The sequence below is a fragment of the Artibeus jamaicensis genome, unplaced genomic scaffold (genome assembly GCF_021234435.1).
Source record: "Artibeus jamaicensis isolate MK-2021 breed Jamaican fruit bat unplaced genomic scaffold, CSHL_Jam_final contig_465, whole genome shotgun sequence".
In the NCBI taxonomy this organism is placed as follows: Eukaryota; Metazoa; Chordata; class Mammalia; order Chiroptera; family Phyllostomidae; genus Artibeus; species Artibeus jamaicensis.
This window is the reverse complement of record NW_026521843.1, coordinates 41,819,603-41,844,951: the sequence shown is the minus strand read 5'-3', so window position 1 is coordinate 41,844,951 and position 25,349 is coordinate 41,819,603. Positions and strand designations below refer to the sequence as shown.

Genomic DNA, 25,349 nt, shown 5'->3' with positions numbered 1-25,349 from the left:
CAAACATCTGCACTGTAAGAACCCTGATCAGTTTCCATTCAGGGTAACAGAAAGGATTTCCCTATAAAATAATAAAGCACAAAAACACAGGTACAGCTACTGAGTGTAATAATAAAAGGCAAGTTAATCATTTGCCAGTATCCTAGTACAAATAATGGTTGAAATTATCCAGTTCCCCTTATGCAATTTTTCTTTAATAACACTCTTTAATAACATTATAGATCCTTTGTCATCTTGCCAAAGCAGACCTAGGAAAAAAGGCAACATTTCTCAATTTGGGGTATTTACCGAATAGAATGATTATTTTCTAATTATTTCATGTCATACTTTACCTAAAAGACTTGTACCTTGTATAGAACTAAACACAGAGTAAGCACTCATTTTATTATTTCTGTTCCTATAAAATCAAAATATTTCAATGAAAATTTGTAATTGTCATATAGTTGTTAAGTTGATAATTTTCTATTTTTAAAACTGCATACACCTAAAAGTTTAGGATATCACATATAAAGTTATCTTAGAGCTGCCAACAACACCGCTATAAGGTAAAGCTCTACAACTGTAACAGTCTCCTCTTGATATCATAATGCATCGTAAAAGCTTCAGGACAACCACAGAGCAAGGAAGTAAAGGCAATAATGCTATCAAAAAGCTAATGAGGACTTTGAGCTCTGGTTCCTCTTTGGAATTCTCCCATCTCTCTGTGAGCTTAAATTTATAGTTCAAATGCTGGATTTAAGACACAGACTACTCTGCCATAATTTTTCTGGTCTAACATAACTGCCTTGCTTCACATTACCACCTACTGTACTGAAAAATAGTTTATTCAAACATATACAAATCAACTGCAGCCCGATCATCTTTATTATAAGTGCTTTGACTTAAGATGAAGAGGGGAAGCTGCACGTTGTGCTAATTAGTGATGACAATTATCTTCTCAACAGAAAATTATTCAACAATGAGCTCTTTGTATATTTGGCTATAAAATATACATGTACTCAAAGAAAGTGAGCAATAAACTGCGAACTACACTTTAAATTAATAATGTAATGTGTCTTAATATTTTACTGTCTAATCTGATAGTTATCTGGGTGTCAGTGAAAATTTTCAATCCAGCAATATAAAAAATAGTAGAAACATTCAGAATTAGGGAAGATAAATAGTAAGCTATAAAGATGATTAAAAAAAAGATAACTGAGTAGCCCAAACTCTTTTCAAAAACATATTTAAAATGAAGAACGAGAATACTTTCTGGATAGTTGCTGCAAAGAACTTTATCCTCTAAGTGATTTCAGTGGGACTTAGTAGCAAATAACATATTTTAAAGAAAAAATGTTAGAAAACAATAAACTCAAAGAAGAAAACAATGATTCTACCCTTTGAATTTAATATAACTGATAGCTAATTTTTTAAAAATAGCTAGGAATAAGGGTTTTTTTTTAAAGAATTCCAAAATGTCATGAATCTTGAGTTTTTCAAAACAAAAAATTTTATTTACTTAATTTTTAAAGTAATATCATAATCATCTCCTCCACAGCTTCTGGAACTGATTTTTATGTCCTTATTTAGCTGTTGCAGACAATTTATAGGCCAGCTTTTTATACACACATACACATACACAAACATACTATGCATATGCTATAATAAGCTTAACACATTGTGTGGTCTAGTTAACTTTTCTAAAGAAGTACACCTGCATTATGTTTCAAGACAAAACAGAATGATTCTAAAATATACAGAAATTATTTAAAATATTAAAAGCACCATAACTGGAAAATAAGTCCCAGAAATAATTCTTTCTAGAAAATACTGCATTCTGAGAAAAACTAACCTGTAGCCTCACTTTTACACCTCACATTTGTATTTTATCATATGGAATCAATTAATATTTTATAAAATATAAAAAAGAATCTAGACCTAAAATTAAAATTATTTTTGACTTTTAAAAATGCAGCTAAAAAGTGTGTTTAACCTCAAACATGTGAATTCTGAGTTGACCTATACCTAAAATATTTCACTATGTTTCATAATTTTCTTAAGATAATAATTGGTATCTAATTATTAAAAGGGAAATCATTTTCTGTTGATAGCCAAATACATTTAGGGACTATTTCTAATGTTTACAGCTGTAGTCATATTTATCTATTATACTTAGTGGATGATCTTATTTTGTTCCTTTCCACAAAGCTTAAGTCCAATCAGCAAAACTGGCAGAATACCTTAAAGTCTATTTTCAGAGCCCATATGTAAATAAATAACAAAATATTCCAGGTGCAAAATAAAATGCCTGAAAGCTATACATGTATGCTTTAAAGAAGATGCCATTCTTGCTATTAATCAACTGAATCTTTCCTATAATGCTGGTGGAATGACATTTAAAGGTCAAAAATTTATCTACACTATTACTCAGTGATTCCATTCCTAGATATCTGCCCAAGAGAAATGAAAACATCTATCCCCCCAAATACCTGTACAGTAGTAATATATATAGTAGCTGTATTCATAATAGCGAGTATTCACAATATTCACTGGAAATGAGCAAATGTTCATAAATAGGGATACTATAAATAGTTAAATTGCAGTATATGTACATAATTGAATACTTTTAAGCAATTAAAAAAACCTACCTATATACAAAACAACACAAATAAACCTCAACAACATACTGATGAAAACAGTCTATATCTTGATAGGAACAGTAATTACACAATTATATATAAAAATCAAAATTTACTAAATCATATAATTAGCATCTATGCATTACACTATACGTAAATTTTAGTTCAATAAAACAAAATGAGAAGATGCCCTTAAAATTTTCTTTAAATTCTGAAATTTAATTTAATTCACATAGATCTATTTGTAGAAAATCATCATCCAAAACATGCCTGTAGTCACTGTGTGCTTATAATAATATACTCAAATTTACTTATCTATAAAATACGCTGTTTAAAATATCTATACAGCTGCTACTGAACATTTTAATTTTTTATTCTATTTTTTATTCATTTTAATTTTTTATTCCCCACAAAGCTATCAGTACAAAAAACTACAGCCTCGGAAAAAACCAGTCCTTCTCTTCTGCCGCCCAGCGATGGATTCAGATGACTCACTTTTCCTTAAGTGTGCCCTAACTTCATCCTCTTGGATTCTGAATAAATTATGCCCAGGTACGATTTTGTAAGCAGTACCTATTTAATTCATGACATCCTAGTACAGCAAAGTCAGATAACTACTTATTCAAGGCTACCAAATCCAAGATTAAAAACTCAGGGACCTGGTTTCCATTTTAAGAACTGTAGTAACAAGGTTACAGTGCCTGGTCAATCATTTCACTAGACTACCTAGTAGATTACATCAGAAATAACCCACAATATCTAGTAATATTTTAAAATATATGACACAAGGGCCAGAGAAGCTTAATGATTTGACTTGATATTGAATACTTTAATAAATTTGGAAAATGGCTAACCTTAGAAGACTTTCTTCGGCTTCTTCTTGTCCAAACCACCACCAGTTTATCTGGTTGCCTGCCAAACAAAAAAGATATTAAATATAATTTGTTAACTTACATCAAATCAATGTAAAATTTGGTTCTAGTACATTTAAAAGGACAAAATGTTATTTGCCTTAGATTGTATGGAGCAGTTACTCTCACAATAAAGCTTATTCAAATAAATTATTCAATACAGTAGACGTTGAATACAATTGTGATCTAATTTAAATGACTAATATTTCAGTCACATTTCTTAAGATACTTTAACAAATTAATTTAGTGGAACAAACCATGTAAAATAAAAATACTTAAAACTAGTGACTATTTTGAAAAGAAAAGCACATATATGTCTTCTCCAAAACTTAATACTATACTTCTAATACATTTTTTACTTAAATTTGGAGAAAATAAGCATAATTTAGATCTTTGAGTTATATTACTTTGACATCTCTACTTCGTATGAACAATGCTATGGTTTTCAAAAATGTTATAATCAATCAACTCAATTATCTTCATAAAAACAATAGAGTACTGAAAATAGGCACAATATATAATATCATTCCTATTTTATAAGCTTAAAAATGGCAAAGTTAAATAACTAATCAAAAGCTCTGGCGAATCAAGACTGAAATACAGGTTTTCTAATTTTCAGAACTCTCTTCTTTATCTGCTGATAATATAAAGTAAAAAACCTACACCACCAACAACAAAAAACCCTTACATTTTCAGCTAATACAACTAAGTTCTCTTTAGTGCTCAGGGAAAAAACATCAACACTCCAATTATCAGTTATTTTCCTTAAATTTTTATTTAAAAAAATCTTAGATAAAAGCTTTTTAAAAAGAAATGAACGACAGACTCCTTTGGTGACCTTCGCCACTTTCTGTGCCTCCTTTATTTTACCCTGGAATCCCTCACTATGAGAAGACAACCTGTCCTCCTATTTCATTTAATTAAATAATATACCATACATATATAAAAGGACACTAGCCATAAGCTCCTTACCCAGTGATTCACCAATGCACCTGTCCGAAGAGTTACACAATGAAAAATATGGAAGAACTGACCCAGAACATAGCAAAGAAATAAAGTTATAAAAGTACTAAGGAGTACATTTGCCTAACAGAAATTCCAGAAGTTTAGAACAGTGGGAGGCAAAGGAAATGCTAAAGTGATAAGGCTAAAAACGTTCCCGACTTGAAGAAACATGGAGTCCTTAGATAGAAAATAAATATTATCAAATAAACAGAATAAATAAAAATAAGTCTAGCTGGTGTCTCTCCACATCATGCCCCTTGGAGAGTGAATAAAAATTTCACTCTCTACTCTTTTTTCTCTTTGTGAATTCTTCCACAGCCCACATTACTGACCACCCTAACATTTCGGTGGCCCGTACAGGGACATTCTCTATTTCTCCCTTTCCTCTGTCTCCTGAGACTTATGACTAGTGGAGCAGTGGGCAGCAGGAGCTTGCCCGGGGCTAACCCCCTTACCCTGCCTCTGTGAGGTTTGGAGAGAGGATTCTAATCCTTTTCCATCTCTCTGGACTCTGTGGACAGCCTCCTCCTCACTCCCACATGGCCGGCGAGCATACCAGTTTCCAAATGTGGCTCTATTAGCCAGGCCTTTGTCTGGAATGTCACAATTGAAAGAGTCATGCCTGGACTCTGGATGTCACCCAAAAGCCTTAAGGAATTAAGACTGATTTTCGAAGCCAGTATGAGCCCCTTGGAGAAATGGCCTGGTACCTTACTTTGTCACGTGATTCATGGCAGTCTTTCCAGCTACAGGCAGAAGATATAATCGGAGCAAACTGCAGCTTATGCAAAACCAATCAAAACCTCACATCTTATTACAATGCCCCCAACAGCCCAGGGGCCTGACAACAGCACCGCACCCTACCCTTTTATAATCCAATTAAAATTCAATAAAAGCTCAACACCCTGCCCAAAATAAGTCTATATATACATATACATATACATATACATACATATATACATATACATACACGCACACACCTAGCAACCAAACTATAGGACAGCAAGAATAAAGAGAAAAATCATAAAACAAAAGATAAATCACCCACAAAGGAATAATTATACTGACAGCAACTTCTCATTAGCAACAATAGAGCCCAAAAGACAATGAAGCTAATGATCTTCAAGTTGCTAAGGGAAAATAGCTGCCACTCTCTAGTTCTATACTAGGTCAATTACCCTTTAAGAAACAGTTTAGACATAGAAAGACTAAGAGTCTACAATGTATAGATCCCAGCTAAATATGGGAGGGAGTATCATGCAAAAGCAACAAAAATATGGTAAAATGTTAATGATTGTACATTTTAGCTGGTCAGACCTGAAGAATGGATAAACCAAAAAAAAAAAGGAAGAAAATTCTAATAATGAAACTATTTGGCTAAGGATCCATCTAAACAAATGCACAATGTTTCTGATGCTGACAGTAACCAACGTGGTATAAATAGTCTTGGTTCTCCATCCAAGACTAAACTCAGTTCCTGACCAGTGTCAACAACAACTGTAAACTAAAATCAGTAGCCTGCTTTGGTGAGTCCCCAGAGGAAGATGTTGGGAACAGCAGAGATGCAGAAGTAGTAAATTACAGATGAAATAGAAGAAAGTTTCTATGAAACATCACAGTGTTAACCTAAGAATCTGCACCAAAGGAGAAACAAAACCTGAAAATGAAAAACAAAGCCTTATTCAACATACAGAGAAGGAGAATAAGACAAATGACAGTAAAAATGGGAGCAGTATGTCATGGATGGGGCTGGGAAGAGTGTTACCAATACTGACAACTTAACAGTAGAGGGACTGAGCAGCCAACAAGTATAAGTTACCCTGCTTGGAAGCACTGGTGGGTTACTGGAACATTTTACCTACATTACCACACCAACCCTTTCACTATGCTCTCATATCCAACCCAACATCACCTCTTCGTTGTATTTCTACAATACTTTAGAGTGCTACAAAATCTTACAGTTTTTCCTTCTTATTATCTTAAACGAGGCTCTTGTACTGAAGATACTATATAAACTGGCCCTTACAGTTTGAATTTGACAGATTTATCTGACCTAAACAGTACTGCATTTTATTTTAGTTTGAATTTAAACTTTGTAAAAGCCTTTAAACAAGGTCCGTGCTGTCCGGATTACTACAACCTCCAAAACTACCGACTGTTTCACACCTGACCAGCTTCACTGTTTAAGATGGTCTATCCTGAGCCACTATGCACTTAACCCTGTGACACGTGGCATGCAAGATAACATCTACATCCTACACACGGTTTATAGTTAGGGCACTTCACCACCTGACTCTCATCTACCTTTCTAAAAGTATAACCTGCAAATATCATAGACAACCTGCTTTCCAACCAATCCCTGAACACTTATTCATCCAATTCTTCACATCTTTGCATGTTATAACCTTTATTAAATTCCTCTTCCCCCTCCCCTTTTCTACCTGATAAACTCTCAATTCAACCCTTCTCTGTGAAACCTTGGCCATTTCTGATTTCATTTCTACCCCTTCCTTATCCCAAACCTTAGGCTGAATTAACTTACTGCTTCTTCCACTGTATTTTCAGTAATACCCAAGATACACCTATTTCAATATTTTATATGCCCCATACATTATGTTATTATTTCTATCCCCTCCACTAGATTGTGCTCCCTTATCAACCACATCTTATTTATCTTTGTATTCCCAGCAACCAAAAAGAATCTGGTATAGGTTAAGGTTCAATGACCATTTGCTACTGAATGAAATTTAAGTATCATCCAGGAATTCCTAATTATATTATTTATGATGTCCAACTAAAGCCATTGCCTATATAAAACAGCCTCTCTGCAGCTTATTTGAGCTTTGCAGGTACTCTCACTTTGGCTGTGCATTGGAACCTCCTGGGAAGCTTTAAAAAATACTGATGCCTAGAGAATCTGACTCCAGAGAATCTGATTTAATCGGTCTGGTGTGCAGATTTTTTAAGTTCCACAGGTGATTCTAATGTGCAGCCAAGGTTGAGGACCACTGTTTTATAGGATGTGGTAAGACATCCCCACATCTCCTGACTTGAACACTAATGAAGCATTAGTTGTGATGGCAGTGATGGTGTCTCCCCTTTACAACACTGTCCTAGTGCCGCCTGCAGAGCTGCCCCCTTCCAACTCAGCTTCTCAACACCTCCCTCCCCTCAACCCAAACTCATGTCAGTACTTCAGGATAGGGAAGCCTTTTACTATTAAAAAATCAGAAAGGATAGTCTCCTAACCTATGCACCTGAAGTTCCAAGAATGTAAATAGGACATAAATTACTTATTTGAGAATGTCTCCAGAGACATCTAAACATTTTTATCATTCTAAGTCATGTCTCATTTTTTTAAAATGTCTTTACTAGAAATCAATCCACCTTTACATTATCAGGGACATAGCAGAATGTTCTAAAGCAAAGAACTGCACTGTGAGTTATCGTTCTCAATAGAAGAGTACCAATAACCATATAATTCACTTACCACAATTAATATTTTATGCATCTGTGATGTACTAGAAAAGAACCATTAAATATTTACTTAGGTACTCCCAAGAGGCCAGGGACAGAGTAATTGTGAGTTTTATCCAACTACCAAAGAACCTATCATTATACAACTTCCTTTCTATCAAAAATGTCAAGACAACCTGCTAGAGAGTACAGGTTTCAGAGAGAATTCAACAATCACACATTTAACATTTCTATCCCATTACCTAAATTAAGTAACCAGGTAGCCCTAACACAAAATACATACACAGACATATAAACAGACATAATATATATGTATATGTTTATGTAGAGATATTTATATATATATAAACATTTTCTTTACATACACATAAAATGTGCACACAGACACACTTTCTGTGAAATGGATCTAAAGGACTCCAATGGAAAATTCAAAGCATTTTGGTGGGCTTATTTGGGGAAGGAAACTTTGCATTTAAAAATAAAAATTTAGCACTTTCTCTCCTACCCTCAAAGTCCTTAAAAAGGAACAAATTGAATCTGTCAAGACTTATCTCAATTGCAGTTCTGATGTTGAATTCTGAGGAGCAGGAAGGAGGGGAGGAAAAAGGAGTGGAAAAAGGAAAAGATACAAGTATTTCAATAAATCAGATTATAAAAGCAGTAATTTGTATCTTTCTTTGGTCTGCAGCTAAATGTTGTACGCTCTTCATTGTCACTCATGAGCTGCTATGTATAAAGATAACTATAAAGAAAAAACATTTCTGGCTTAAATTTAGACTCCTTTACTCTTTTCCACTCTCGTGTGTGTACATACATAAGGTGAGACTAAAAAAACTGTAGGAAAAAAAATCTAAAACTGTCAGGTGAGAACCAGTCTCATTACTTTCCAGAATCATAATAAACATTCAACAAATATTTTACTGGATGCCTGATATGTTCCTGGCACTGTGCTGAGTAATGGATAGATAGTATGGATGGAATGGGGCCACCTACTAACCCCGACAAGCTCAGGGGAGGCCTGCATGGCAGCCCTACAAACTCAGAGACCTTAAGTAACCACATGGGATGGTCTGACATTAAAAGTTTCTCACTAAAAGCAGGTCATGGCAAGCAATCATGTCCTAGGCTAGAACTGACAAAAGTCAATCTTTACCTTAGTTCAGCCTATTGTCTCTATGGATTTACAATAACGTACCTATGGAATGTCAGATTTCCTTTCTCTGACCCCTCGAAGCACAGACACTGCACTAGAGGAAGACCACAAATCCACTCCTTGTTATTGGTAGAGTGTTAATTATTGACTATTAACTATCCTGTACCCACCCATGTAAAAGAAGCATATGTCTATCATTTTATTTTTTAGCCAATCCTAGAAGTCTGCCCCCCCACCTTTATGTTCTCCCCACCTTCCTAATCTATCACCAGTGGATTTCATGCAACTCATGTCTTCTCTTTTGATTGTAATGTATAAAATGAGGTACAAAAACTGCCATTTCCTGGAGCATTTTCTCCATCCGTTGAGTTTTTGCTTCCCAGCAACTGTCGTCAGTTTGGCTCAAGTAAACTCATAAAAATTCTTACAGGTTGACAAAATACAAAGATGAAAGAAGACAATCTAGTGGGGAGACAAAAAATGCGGTCAGCTACCCTAGTGCAGGCACAACCTTGGGAAATGTGGAGAAAACAAAAAGATCTTATATGGTGAAGGATACAGATCTATATATACCAGGAAATATGCATACTGACAAAATCAAACCAAAACAAAACAACAAACCCTGCCCAACTGCTGAGATTACTTCATTTAGAACTGTAAAAAAAAAAAAAAAAGAACTATAATTTACAGCACTTTATAAAGCCCAACAAAAGATGACTGACTAATTACACTACATCTGTCTAATAGAATATTATAAAGCCATTAAAAATATCTTCTAAGAACATTTAAAAGCGTGGGACAACACTTGGGACAGCATGTTAAGCTTATTTATATCAATCATAATTTTTTTCTATATACGCCAGGAAGAAATACCTCAAAATGCTAACTGTGGTTACTACCTACAAATAAAATTACATGTCATTTTAAGAATATACTTTTCTGTATTTTCTGCAATTAATTTATATTCCTTTATGCGGGCAAGTTATTTAAATGTGTTGTGAAGGAAGTTACTTAAAGTAAAACAATAATTTAAAGTTTGGAATTAAATATGACTAGAGTGAGTTAAATAATTTAATTTTTAAAATTTTGCTGGATTTAAATAACTCTCAGGCAGCTGAGTTAATTTGTCTTCTAAAACAATAAATGTACAGCAGGTACATTTTTTATCGTAAGTTAATATAGATGTTTCCCAGAGTCCGAGCTGGGCCTGGGCACAATAGGCCCCAGTTGACTTTGGCATCTTTCCCACTAGGTTTGCAGGCCCTCCAATTCCAGAGCGTTCTTCCCTGGTATGCAAAGTCAGCAGGTGCTCCATTACAGCCCAAACAGTAACAACATGACAAAGGCTCTTCAGATCATTCATTCTTTTCTACATCAATTAAAACTCCCCTTCCCTCAGGGTATCTCCAGAGGATATTAAAAGGAAAGAAATCTGGAGAAACAATTTGTGTTAATTTAGGAGATACTAATTTGTAAAAGAAAAGGCTTCCAAGATGACAGTACAGGAGAGGAGGTTAGGAAACTTGTTTTTCCTGGTTCTGGCCTAAGTGACTTTAGGAATGTCTCTCCATTTTTCTGAGTGTGTTCCTTAATTTATCAAATGAAGAGGTTGCACTAAAACCTCAGCTAGTTCTAAAGCACTATGGTTCAAAGACTTTAAGATTAAATGGCTTTAATGGGTTAAATATTTTGGTGGATTAAAATGAAATGAGAAATTCAGGAATAGGGTAAAGAATTTGTGGCCAGGAATCACTTGCCTCCTATCTTCTGGCAATCTAGAGGTAGCTATTATTAGTAATTTTGAACAACATCGTGAAGGAGGAAGTTATGGTTTTAGTAGAGAATTAAACTTACAAACAAATATTAATACTCCTTGTCCAAAGCATAATGTTAATCCTGGAAGTGTACCAAGAAGGCCCTCATCCCCACCCCACACCACCACCACACATTGACATGGAGCCACATGATACACCACTGGAATGTGAGAAGTGATTTGTGTCATTTTTGGAGTAAAACAGATAATAAAGGAGTTTGCCTTCCCCGCAGCAGTTGATTTTACAGGAGAGGATTCTAGAATGCAGGGTGGGGTTGTAAGGTAAAAGGTCATGAAAGGACAATTAACCCATAATACCTTCTCCAGACTGAGAGAAGTGGGGAAGAAATAAACTTAGATTGGGTTAAGCCACTTGAATTTCTGGGTGTGTCTGGGCAGTAACTCCCCAACATGCTAGAAAATTCAGTAAATTAAAAACACACATACATAATAAAATAGTAGTTGTCTTATAGAAGCTTACACTGAAAAGTGCTGAGACCAAATTTAACCTTTTTATGTCCTATTGGTTTTCATTTATGTGAAATCAATGTTTCTAAAGATAAAACAGTTATACCTCCAAATTGAATAATTAATGTTTAAGCCTTTGAGCTTTTCCTAAATTAAAGAACCAGAAGCCCTTAGAACACAAAAAGCACAACATATTCCTCTCACCACAGAATCTAGGATATGCTTACATTGAGAAAAAGCTCAAAATACCTAAAGTTAATGTGAATGGGCACATCACTAAATAACAAGTTTTTTCTTTTTTAGGGAAAAGGGTTTTTAGCCATAACTGAACATTTCATGGTGGACTGATGTGAATATTGAAACAAAACGGGAGAAATTGTTTTATCACAGAAATACTCTACCTTTATGACTTTTCAAGTAATTATTTTTATCCTTCAGTAGGTATATCTGCCTCTTGTACTATCATTGCTGTAGCTCAAGTTAATTATTCCTTTATGCTTACTTCACAAGAAGTATTTAGCAAGCTGTAATAATGAATTCAACATGAAAAATTTATACAAGACAAATTATACAAGAACACATACATAGGATATATTTCTTTTCTGTAAAAATGAAAGGACAGTTCTATTAAGAGATATAAATCTTTATCACTTAAATAAAAATACATTTATTAAATCATGTTTGTATCTTCTTACCATCTTTAAAGTATTGCTGCAATGATTACTTTTGGTTAAAAATATTTCACTGGTGATGCATATGGACTTTTGATGACAGGTATTTCTAATACCTATAGGACAGTATTTAGGGACAATACCCCTCAAACTGAGGAAGAGTAGTTTGGCAGATTTCAGCTGAGTGTACTTCCTGACAGGCTATCAATAAATACACACACATATACATATTCCCAAATAATACTTTCCGCTTTCTATATTTTATAGAATCACTCATAATACTTCTTTTAATTCAGCATATTATTTACTACTTTTTCCCCTAGTTCTGTTGGAATAAGCCTCACATATCCTCAATATTCCCAAGTTATGTACTTGGCTTCCTGGAACTGAAGTTAGTAGAAAAAAACAATGCATCACTCAGACCATTCCCCAGCCCTCCTAAATAATCATTTTCATCATTTCCTCTCAACACATTTCTGTAATTGCTTCAATTGTGTCTGGGAGATTATATGCACATGTCTTGCTCCTATCTGACATTAAGGTTCTCCAGAGGTTTCCTGGTTTTCACAAAGCATTTACTGGGATGGGAAGGAGGTAAGGAAACAGAATCTTATGAATAAAAGAATCATGAGGGCAGACATATCCATGTGTGAATCTGGTTCCTCTTTTTCTGGTTGTATCATCTAAACCTCAAGAGGTTCCTCATCTGTAAAATTAAAACCTCATAGGATCGATACAAAAATCAGATGATTTAAGAAATGCTTAGCTCAGTGCCTTTCAGCAAATTCTCAAATAATTTTAGCGGCCATCCCTTGGGTAGGCACAGAGCTTCCAAACAGCTTCATACAGTCACCCTCTTAAATGTCAATAGACAAGGAGGACCACATGAGAAAAGCTTCTAATATAAAAGACAAGTGGCTGAAAAGAGAAAAAATGAATTTGAAAGGTCAAAGACATTATCACTAATATTATTACAAATATAAAAGCTATTGTACCAATGAAAATATAAAAGGAATACTTAAAGAACAAGAAAGCATTCTGGAAATTGTAATTTTTTTAATTTAGAAAAGCAAAAATTGGAAAGTTGGAAGATAAAGTGGAGGAAATTTTCCAAATCTAAAAAAAGGAACAGCCCTGGCCAGTGTGGCTCAGTTGGTTGGAGAATCTTCCTGTAGATCCAAGGGTCACAGGTTTGATTACCAGGTTGGATTCCCAGTCAGGGCACATACTCAGGTTGCAGGTTCAATCCCAGGTAGGGGCGCAAGCACGAAGGCAACAGATCAATGTTTCTCACTCACACGGATGTCTCTTTCCTCCCTCTGCCTCCCTCTCGCCCCCCCACTCACTCCCTTCCTCCCTCCCTCTCTATAAAAAGTGATGGAAAAAAATGCCCTCAGGTGAAGATTAAAAATAAATAACAGAGATATTAAAAGGGAAAGAAAAGACAAGAAATGTAGAACTATCCAGAGATTAAATACCTGACCAAGATGAGAGTAAAAAGTCTCAATATGTCACCTACACTGCAGGCCTGGAAGGAAACCATTCCAAAGTGGAGCAGGGCCCTGAGGGCTCCAGAGATAACAGGAACTGATGAATCACCAGTGTTTAACTGTATAGAGAAAGATTATCGGAGGCTAAGAAAAAAAGTAAGAATAATAATAATAGACAAATAGAGAAAAGGCAAAAAATAGCAATTAACACAAAAAAAATCAAAGGAAAAGAAGTATCATCATAATACCAGAGGGCTCAGCTGAAAACAATGCTAAGTCATAACAACGAATTCTGATCTAACTCTGATTAAAGAATGGGAAGAATGAGAAAAGGGAATGAGGTAAGTGTGTTTTAGGGATGAGGTGTTACAACTGCTGAATCCTCATCTACTATACCAAGAAGACAGTAGATAAAGTCTAAAATTAAAAAGGCTTTAAAAAAACAAGTGAAAAGTATGTTATTGAACAATAAAACGCCATCAACACAGAATATGTATTGGCAAAGATACAAAATTAGCTGGTGGGATTATAAAATGGTATAGCTGCTGTGGCAAACAGTCTGGCAATTCCTCTAAAAGTTAAACATAGAGTTACCACATGATCCAGTAATTTCACTCCTAGGTATATATCCAAAAACTTGTACATAAATGTTCATAGCATTATCCATAATAACCAAAAGAATAAAAACAACTGGAATGTCCAACTGATGAATGAATAACCAATAACCAATGTGGTACGACCATAAAATGGAATATTATACAGTCATAAAAAGAAATGACCTACTGATATATGTTACAACATGGATGAACCTAGAAATATATGTTAAGTGAAAGAAACCAGATACAAAAGGCCACTTATTATATAATATCCTTTACATGAAATGTCCATTAGAGATAAATTTACAGAGATAAAAGTAGATTCATGGTTGCCCAAGGCTTGGAGTGGGGGAAGCAAAAGTGGAAAATGACAACTAATAGAAACAGGATTTCTGGAGTTCTGGCCAAGATGGAGACATAGGTAGAAACACTTCGCTTCTTTGAACAACCGGAAAAAAGGATAACAACCAATTTAAAAACAAAAACAACCAGAACTGACAAAATCAAACTGCACAGAACTCCAACAACAAAAGAGTTAAAGAAACATTCATCCAGACTGGTAGGAGGGGCGGAGAGGACTCCACACTGCACAGGTGAGGCAGGGGCTGGCTAACCAGGGGGTCCCACATTTGTGCACACACAAGGCAGGTGGAACAACACGAGCGAGACCATGAAATCCGGGGTTTCGGCGTGGAAAACTAAACTCAAAACCCCTAGCTATAAAATATTTGTGGGGTTTGCAGTGGAGGAGACACTACCAGTCTCACAGGAGAGTTCCTTGGAGAGGCCCATGGGGTCCTAGAATGTACACAAACCCACCCACCTGGGAATCAACACCTGAAAGGGCACAGTCTGCTTGTGGAAGTGAAGGAAGTAATAGAAAGCAGTGGGAGAGCCCAGCAACCAGCACTGTTCCCTCCCTCTCTGATCTCTCCCCCAAAGACAATGCCACACACTGTGCAGAGAATTGCCCCACCCTGGTGAGTACCTAAGGCAATACCTAAGTGTTTGAAACAATGAAAAAAAAAAAAAAAAGGAACTGTCATACACAGTTGTTGGTAATAAACTGGTATAGGCCCTATAGAAACTACAGTATAGAGGTTTCTTAACAATTAAAAAATATAACTACCATACCATACATATTCCATTTCTGGATACATATCCAAAAAAACCAAAATTACTACCTTGAAAAGATATCTGCAACCCGACCCCTGGCCATGTTAGCTGCAGCATTATTTACAATAGTTAAGACATGGAAACAACCTAAAGAGCCCATCAACAGATGAATGGATTTTTTTCAATGTGATATATTTATATAATGGTATATTACTCATTCATAAAAAAGTAAATCCTGCCATTTGTGACAACATAAATGGGTCCTGAGGACATTATGCTAAGTGAAAAAAGTCAGACAGAGAAAGACAAATATCATATGTATGATCTCACTTATATGTGGAATCTTAAAAAAAACAAACTCAGATACAGAGAACAGATTGATGATAGCTGTCAGAAGCAGTGAGGTGGTGATGGATAGAGGTAATCAAAGGTACAAACTTCCAGTTATAAGATAAATAAGTTTTGGGGATGTAGTACAGCATGGTGACTATAGTTAACAATACTATATTGTATATTTGAAAGTTGTGAGGAGAGGCACAGGCCAAGTAGCTCAGTTGGCCAGAGCGTCATCCCAATACACCAAGGCTGTGGGCTTGACCTCCAGTCAGAGCAACCAATAAATGCATAAATAAGTGGAACAACAAGTCAAAGTGCCCGTCTTTTGGTTTACCTGTCTGTCTGTCTTTCTCTCTACCCCCTCCCATCTCCTCTCTAAAATCAATACATAACATTTTTTTTTAAAAGAAAGTAATTTTCAACAGAAGAAAAAATGGAACTGTGAGGTGATGGACATTAACCTAATTTATTGTAATCATTTTGTAATATATATACATATCAAATCATTATGTTGTATACCTTAAACGAATACAATATTATATGTCAATAAGAAATTTTAAAGAAGAAAACTGGGCAACTATTTGAAGAATTAAAATGTTTAAAGGTTCTCAGCAGTTAAGGACAAATTTTTCCATTAGTAAAAAGAAATGTGAAAATACAGAGTAAAGGTAAAAATGTACATATAGTTGGCTAGAAAAGAACATGAGATAACACAAGGAAATACATTTTTAAGTTATCATCTTTATCTTTAACTCTGAATTGCATCTTTATATATGTAAAGAACCCATCAGTCAGAAAAGACTCATTAGCAAATATTTTTGAGTTTACAGAAGACTACTAAGAATGAAGGTGAGAAAGGACTGAATGAATGCTAACAAATTGTAAGTTACAAAAAATGCAGTCATTATTTTGAAGACCATATATTTCACTTAAGACCAAAAATATTATTACTGGTTTGGCCTGCCATATTCACCAATGCTCCAATTTAACTTGACCATTCCCAAGGACAACCCACCCTCAAAAGATTAACCATCATTGAGGGATTTTTCAAAAGAAGAGTAGCAAATACTTGCATGGCATATACTATATGTACTGTCTTTTGAGGGTATCTTGCATGTACTCTTTTAAAGGTCACAGAAACCCCTCAAGTTCATAATGTGCTGTTGCACTGCCCACAACACTAGGTGCCATTCTCATCCTGTATGACCTGCTTCATGCTCTGATTAAATAAAATTATCCCTATTTTACAAATGAAGAAACTGAGGCACAGAGAGGTTAAGAAGCTTTTTACAAAAATGACTCAAGTAGGAAGTGGAGAGTGAGATGTGAAATGAGGCAGTTTGGCACCAGAGTCCATGCTCCTAACCCATTACTCTATATTAAAGTATGTACTGCAGCCCTGGATGGTATGGCTCAGTGGACTGAACACCAGACTGCAAACCAAAGGGTCACTGGTTCAATTCCCAGTCAGGGAACATGCCTGGGTTGCAGGACAGGTCCCCAGTACAAGGTGGATGTTTCTCTCCCTCTTCTCCCTTCCCTTTCCCTCTCTCTAAAAATAAGTAAATAAAATCTTAAAAAAAAAAAAGAATGTACTTCTGCCTCCATAGAGAATCCCAAAGATTTCCAAGTAGCATTAATATTCTTGACAGGTTACACTTAGAACCATATTTATTTGTAAGCATAGATATTAGCCTGTTTTTAAAAATTGGTTACCTAAAAGTTAGTTACACGTACTTCATATTATGTCTATAACATCCAACCTATGACATTTTCCAGCTATGTAAGTTAAATTTGTTTTTAACACCAATATCTGACTTCTCACAAGGAATACATGTGCATATTATCAGTTGGTTTGTGATTCTATCTTTGGTGCTCAGATTGCCACAAGTTTTAATTCAACTTATATTATCATTTTCAGCTGCTATAAAATTAATTGGTCTGCCTCTCTATAAAGCTATTCTTTGGTTATCTTGGTATCATTTCTTTAAAAAGGAAGAAATTGCCTATGCATATCCTTATATTATTTTACTATTTTATTACATGAACAAAGTGCTGTTTAGAGAAGACACGTCAGCATAAAATAAATTCAACCAATATTAATTTTAAATTCTTAGACAGGTCTACCAAGAGAATATATTTAAATAGATTAAGTAATAATTAACTGATTAATTATTCTTGGAAATGATTTTTCAGTTGCAGCAAGAATGTCTTTAAAATGCAGGTCTTTAAATAAAGAGCTTGCTTACCTTAAGCAAGCTCTTTAAAAAATTATAAAAGCAATACAGTAAAAAATTACCATGTATAAATCCATATATGCATGTGATGACTGAGAAAAATGTTTAATGTTGTATTATTTAATGTTGCCTATTTATAGCTTGTGATAATGTTTCCAATGACATTACAATGATTAATCAGAATTAGAGTGCTGTATCTCAAAGAAAGAGAAGTGAAATGATAATCTCTAAAAAAATTAGGCTAGATGATTCAAAAAATACCTCTAGTAAGGATGAAGATACTGATGTCAAAGATAAATGTAGAGTTTGAAAAGACAAATTGCTTTAAGAGAAGCATGACGATTAAGTTAATATGTGTTCCTAATTAAAATCTTGCACCAGAAATTTTTTTCTTTTAATATAAAGGACATTATTTGGAATCTGAATAAGGTCTGTAGATAATGGCACTGTACCAATGTTAATTTCCTGATTTTGATGACTGTAGGGTATTTACGTAAGACATTTAGAGTCATCATTTCTGCAGTGTATTCTCAAATGAGTCAGAATAAAATATATGTATATGCATACACACATGTATATTTACTCACACAAAGGGAATGATAAAGCAAATGGGAAATCCAGGAGAAGAGTATATGGGAGTTCTTTGCACTGCCTTTATAACTTTTATATATCTGAAATTATAAAAATCAAATAAAAGTATCTTAAGAAAACTGTCTTCAAGAAATTTGGTGGAATTTATTAGATTTTTATATAGCTAATTTCACTTTGTATACTGGGACTTTAAATATGTACAGTTAAATTATTATATCAAATATAAGTAGCCATTTCACTATTTCACCTATATCCCTATTAGTTAGCAAAAAAGTTTTCAATGGACCTTTAATTGGTAAAATGCTAGTGGTGGAGAGCAACGAGCTTCCAGATAAACAGCCCCAAGGCTGACGAAAACACCCAGAACTAGTTTCTGCATAGTAAAACAGAAGTATTATTATAGCACTTTTTGATGACTTTCAGGCACATAAATAACACCTATCAATCAGCAGTCTGGCCCTCAGTTTAAAATAACCCAGTTTCAATATAGTCTAGTCATGGCCAAAGAGAAACAGGGCTGAGCTATTTTTGACTATAGCCCCAGCAAGAAGCTGAGTATACTACATACATTCAACAGCCAAGAGATGTACATTTACTTCTAGGATCAAAGATTAACCACAATTAGGAACAAAACATTCCCCTAGAACTAATGACCTACATCATACCTTGCTCAATTTTCCAAATACAAAACAGACTCTCTGTTGAATATTATACTCCTCAATGAAAGAATTATTATTTTATTATCCTTTTTATGCCTTACTGCTACCTAGAGAATAAAATTCAAACTCAAAGCCCTCTTCAATTTGACCTCTACCAATCTTCTAATGTAACTTCCTACATTGTACACTGCATACAAATTAGAAGAGCCAACATTCCGAGAATATGACCTGTGCTTTTCATTCTGTCCCCTCCATGTTGCTAGATGTGATAAACATTTTCTCGAATCCTCATTGTATCTGACTTTTTAACAACATTGACACTTGTCAGTTTCTTCCTTTTTGCATGCTCATCCTCTTCTACCTAGCCAGGTACTGGGAAGTCCTCAAAAATTGAGGACTTTTTACCTCACACAATATAAAATATTAATTCAAAATGGATCTCAAAAATCTGAAAACCTAAATGTGAGAGCTAAAACTATAAAATTCTAAGAAGAAAAAATAGGGCAAAAACTTCATGACATTAGACTTGGCAATGACTTCTTGGATATTACCAAAAGGCAGCAACAAAAGAAAAAGTAGATGAACTTGTACTTCATTAAAATGTAAAACTTTGTATATCAAGAAACACTATTAACAGAGTAGAAAGGCAACTCAAAGAACGAGAGAAAATATTCACAAACCTGATAAGGGGGATTAAAAACAGGGATATATCTGATACAGGGAATATATAAAGAACTACAACTCAACAAAAACAATAAAAACTCAATCAATTAAAAAATGGACAATGGACTTGAATAGACATTTCTCCAAAGAAGATATACAGATAGCCAATGAGCACATGAAAAGATGCTCACACCACTAACGATTAGAGAAGTGAAATTCAAAACCTAAATAAGATACTACTTTTCATACCCAAAAGGACAGCTATCATAAAAAAAGAAAAAGAAAAAGAAAAAAGAAAGAAAAGAACAAGTGTTAGCAAGGACACAGAAAAATTGAAACCCTTGTGCATTGTTGGTAGGAATGTAAAATTATGCAGGCACTGAGAAAAAGTTTGGTGGTTCCCCAAAAAGTCAAACACCATGTTCACAGCAACATTATTTATAATAGCAAAAGAATGGAAACCACCCAAGTGTCCATCAATGGATGAATAGATAAACCTTATTTACATACAATGGTGATCCCTGCACTGAAATGGATAAAAGTAATATATAGTTACAATGGAATATATTCAGCCTTAAAGGGATAAAATTCTGACACATACTACAACACTGATGAATCTTGAAGACTTTATGCTAAGAGAAAGAAGCCAGGAAAAAAAGGATTCTTTGATTCCACTTATATGATATAAAAGAGGTAGGAAATTCCTTTCCTCTTTTCCTCCTGCCTGTTCCTAACGGTAGAGACTAACAGCAAGTCAGCCATGTAATATAGTCTGAGAAATATACTTTGCAGAGTCCCAGCCCCAGCATCAGAGTAAAATATTAAAAGTATATTTAGACTTGAAAGAATGATAAAGAATCAGTGTAGTACTTAATTTTGAAGCTTGGATGGATAGAGAATTCTATACTCAAAACCATTTTTCCCTTATAACTTTGAAGTTGTCTGCTCCTTTTCCTTCTATCATCCATCCAGGACTACTTACTCACTGTAAGTCTAATTCTTGCTATGGTCCATTAGATACTCCTGTTTCACTACCTACTCAGACCAATTTAAAAACCAACAATTTACTCTCTTTTTCTTATTACTAAAATAGTAAATGATTTAGTAATTCATATATAATATAAAATATACCTTAAGAAAAATAAGATCATACTGTAGTACTATTTTGCAATTAATTGTCTTTTATCCATCAAATGTTCCATGAACTTTTTTAGTATAGTAAGTATTCTCCCACACTTTAATGATCACAAAGTATTCCTTCATATGGATGGCAGGATTTAATCAATCCCCCAACTGTAGACACTATTATTATTCAAGCATTTTACGATTACGGATAACACAAAATGAACTTCCTTATAGATGAATATTTGCACAAGCCCATGAGTATATTTTTAGGATAAATTTCTAGAAATAAAATTACAGGGTCAAAGCACATTTTTAGGTTTTTAAGACATACTGCCATCTCACCTTTAACAGGAACCTAAACAACAAAACAAACAAGCAAGCAAAATATAACCAAAGACACTGAAATAGAGAACAGGCTGACAGGGACCACAGGGGAGAGGGGAGGGAATTTCAGGGGAAAAGGGGAAGGATTCACAGGAACAAGTATGAAGGACAGACACATGGACAAAAACTAAGGGGGGTGGAAATGGGAGGGAGGTAGGGAGCACTGGGGGGGGTGGCCTGGGATGGAAGTAAAAGACAATAAACTGTACTTGAATGATAACTAAATTTTTTTTAAAGACATACTGCCAAACCTCCATTCAGAAGGTCATACAAGTTTATATTCCTACAAGTAAAAAGAATCAAAATTATCTCACACTAAAGCCAATAGCAAGTACCTGTATGTTATAAAATTTTACTGAAGCACATAAAGCAAGTCTAGACAAATGAAAAGGTATATCACATTCTTCAGTATGCCACTTCTGACATTATGGCAGTCTTTATAATCCAAAGGTCCTGCCAATGCAAAAAAAGTAGATTTTGGAAAATGTACAGTGTGTTTTAAACATTTATCTGGTTTCCCTAAAGTATGGAAATTCTCTAAGGACCACACCTCCAACTTTCCCCCACCCACTTACAAGAAAGGAAAAGGGGTGAGGAGTACAAACCATGAGGGAAGTTGATATGAAAGCTGGGAGTTATGATCTATAAGTCAACAGGAGAAAAGTAATCTCTGGAGGCAAATGTCAATACCAGCACTGCAACTGGTATAATAAGGGTAAGACCAGAAGCAAAGTGGTGCATTTGAAACTGATGCTTCTCCATTGAGACTGGCTCTTTTGAGGGTGGCTAAAGTGGTCCCAAGTCAGTAGCACTGCCAGATCCCAGAACAAATCTTTGAAGGACAGAATCCCCAGCTTAGGTCCTTAGACATCACACAGATCAAGGGGAGAAAACTATATATATATAGTTGATATGGCAAGCTAAATTTAAACACCTACCCCAAAAGAAAAACAATTATTTTAAGGTGTCCATCTAATATTTTTTAAAGTACATGAGACATTCAATTAAATTGCACAAGTGTATATACATAATGAACTAAATGCAAGAATGACCACCTGTAAGTTAATTGTGGTTATCTTCAGGTAATTTTAAATTTTTCCTTATACTATTATATAATGTTTGAATTTTTATAATGAGTATGCATTATTTATGTAATTATATAAATAATGCATACTCATTATTCTAGCCATTTCTATTCCCTCTTTTATGAAAACTTACTCATGTCCTTTGCCTGATATTTGACTAGTATGGTAATCATTCTATTAACATATTTTTCCAGTTTTCTGATTCCCTTTCAATCTTGTTTATGATGTTTTTAATACTAATAATCTTTAAATTAAATACATTAATATTTTACTTTATAATTTCTACTCTGATAAATTTTAAACTTCAATCTCTCTTTTCCCTCGTATTCTTGCTTTTTAACATCACAAAAGCAAGAATATGAAAAATGTTAGAAAAGAGATAGTTCATAATGTTCTTCATTGTCATTCTCTGCTAGACCACTTGTTCTCCATGTCTCCTTCAATGCCTACTCATTTGTGGCTCATTAACTACATGCTGACAGATTATTTTTGTGGACCTAAAAATGGTCATATACTGTGCACATAAAGTAAATTTACATTTGCAATTATCAAGCAACTCAAGAACCATTAAATTAATCTGGATCATGAACACGGTTCTCACTACCAAATTGATTAATTAGGCATCCTCATAAACAGTATCACAGATAAGCAGGAGGTCAGACTCAAAAATCATCCAACAGCTAGGCTTCTACTTATAGAAAGATTGAGTAGACGGAATTCTCCCTATTCCTCCTACTCAGGACAACTAAAAACACTGGAAATTATTTATAAAAAAAACAAAAAATGACTCTGAAGGATGGAGAGAAGACAGACCAGCTTGGTAACTCACCTTCAAATATCACAAACTTGGAGCTAAAGAAACCAGCAAACCCAAAGTGCCAATGAGGACACATATATAAAGCCCTACGTGAAGTTAAAGAACCAGAAAAGGGGCAGTCTGGCAAGATTAAAAGCTCTTAGAAAGTAATTACTCTCTATTAGCTGAACACCACAAAAAATCTGTGACACGCCTGCCCTGCCCCCTTACCCATGCCAGAAAAGGCTGAGTGAGGTATCTAGACTCCCACTTTTGTGACACTGTTAACAAGGTGCCCACAGGGGTGGTGTTAACAGGCTAGGTAGACAGCTAGGATTTTCATCTCGGCCAGACAGTAACAAAGATTCACATACCCGTGGTGTCAGGGGAGACCACGTGGGAAACCTGGACTCTCACTACCACCCAGTAGTATTCTCCACTGAACTCTGCTGACACCTGAGTAGGCAAGCGGGCTCCCTGTTGCTGGGCAAGGTTGCAAGTTCTCAGTACTACTGGGTAATGATGAAACTTCTGACTCTTCACTTGGCCTACTCTGACGCCAACCCAGAGGGGAGTGGAAGCAGCATCTCACTGCTGGGTGGGGATGATAAATTATGTATATATAATGTAATAACTAGAGTAGCCACTAAAAAAAGCTGCAACAGAGATAAACTCAAAACACTATAAATTTAAATAGATTCCAAATATTATTCAAGAAACCCATAGTAAAGAAGGGAAAAGAAAATACAGAACTAAAAAACAAAACTAACATGTTACATATCACCCCTAACATACCAATACTTACATTAAATGTAAGTAGTTTAAATACAAAACCTAAAAGATAGACATTGGCAGAGTAGATTAAAAAAACAACCCAATTATGGGCTGTCTACAAGAAACTTACTTCAAATGTAACAATATAAGCAAACTAAAAGTAAAAATATAAGAAGAGATTTATAAAGCAAATATTAATTAAAGGAATGGGTAAATTAATATTAGAAAAGGAGATTTCAGAGCACAGAAAATTATCAGACACAGAAAGGAACAATATATGTAATAATTAAAAGGTAGACACATCAAAGAGAAAACTTTAAATGTGCATACACTAAAAAGCCAAGCTGCTGAATAGAAGACAAAAACTGATAGAACAGAGAAGAAAAATACATAACTACAATTACACTGAAGACACCAACATCCATCTGTGAAAAACAGATAAATTAGAAAATCAGTAAGGGTGTAGAAGAAATCAACAACACCATCAACCAACAAGAGCTAAAGAACAGGTACAGAATACTCTACAAAACTAGAATATACATTCTTCTCAGGTGCCATATACATTCTTCTTAAGAATGTATATGAAGACAGACCACATCCTGAGCCGTAACATAAACCTCAGCAAACTTAAAAAATTTGTGGGACATAGCTAAAGCAGTGCTAAGAAAAAAAAAACACTAAATGCATACATCAGAAAAGAGGAAAAGTCTCAAATCAATACTTTTAATTTCCTCTCAAGAACATGGGAGGCACTGGCTAGGTAGCTCAGTTGATCAGAGTGTCATCCTGATACACCAAGGTTCTGCCCAGTCAGGGCAAATGTCGGAAGCAACCAATGAATGCATCGTAAGTGAAACAACAAATTGATGTTTCCCTCCTTTCCTCTCTCTTGCCCTTCCTCTCTCTCTAAAATCAATAAATAATTTTTTTTACAAGACAGTCTAGGGAAGGAGTAAAATAAACTAAAAAGCAAGCAGAAAGAAGGGAATAACAAAAAGCAGAAATAGATGAAACTGAAAAAAGCAATACAGAAAAATCAATGAAACAAAGCACTAGTTCTTTTAAAAGATCATTAAGATTAACAAAACTATAGCATGACTGACAAAGACAAAAAAAAGAGAAAGGACCCAAATTACCAATATCAGGAATGCAACTAGCGATATCACGATAGACCCTGCAGACATAAAAAAGATAAGAGAATACTACAACCTCTACACGCATAAATTTGACAACTTTAATGAAATGGATCACTTTCTCAAAAAATGCAAACTACCACAACTCACCTAATATGAAATAGTAATTTGAATAGCCCTAATAACTACCAAGAAAATTTAATTCATAACTTTAAAACTCTCCAAAAAGAAATCTGCAGACCCTCTTT

At 34.6% G+C, this 25,349-nt stretch overlaps 1 protein-coding gene across 10 annotated transcripts in view; it reads right to left on the bottom strand.

Annotated features, from left to right (window-relative positions):
* EHBP1 (EH domain binding protein 1) overlaps positions 1 to 25,349 on the bottom strand; it is a 375,639-nt gene that overhangs the window by 307,905 nt on the left and 42,385 nt on the right. For all 10 annotated transcript variants that reach the window (XM_053667020.1, XM_053667021.1, XM_053667023.1 and 7 more), the window contains exon 3: positions 3,473 to 3,530. In XM_053667020.1, the coding sequence (XP_053522995.1) occupies positions 3,473 to 3,530 (58 nt within the window). The remainder of the gene's footprint in view (positions 1 to 3,472; positions 3,531 to 25,349) is intronic.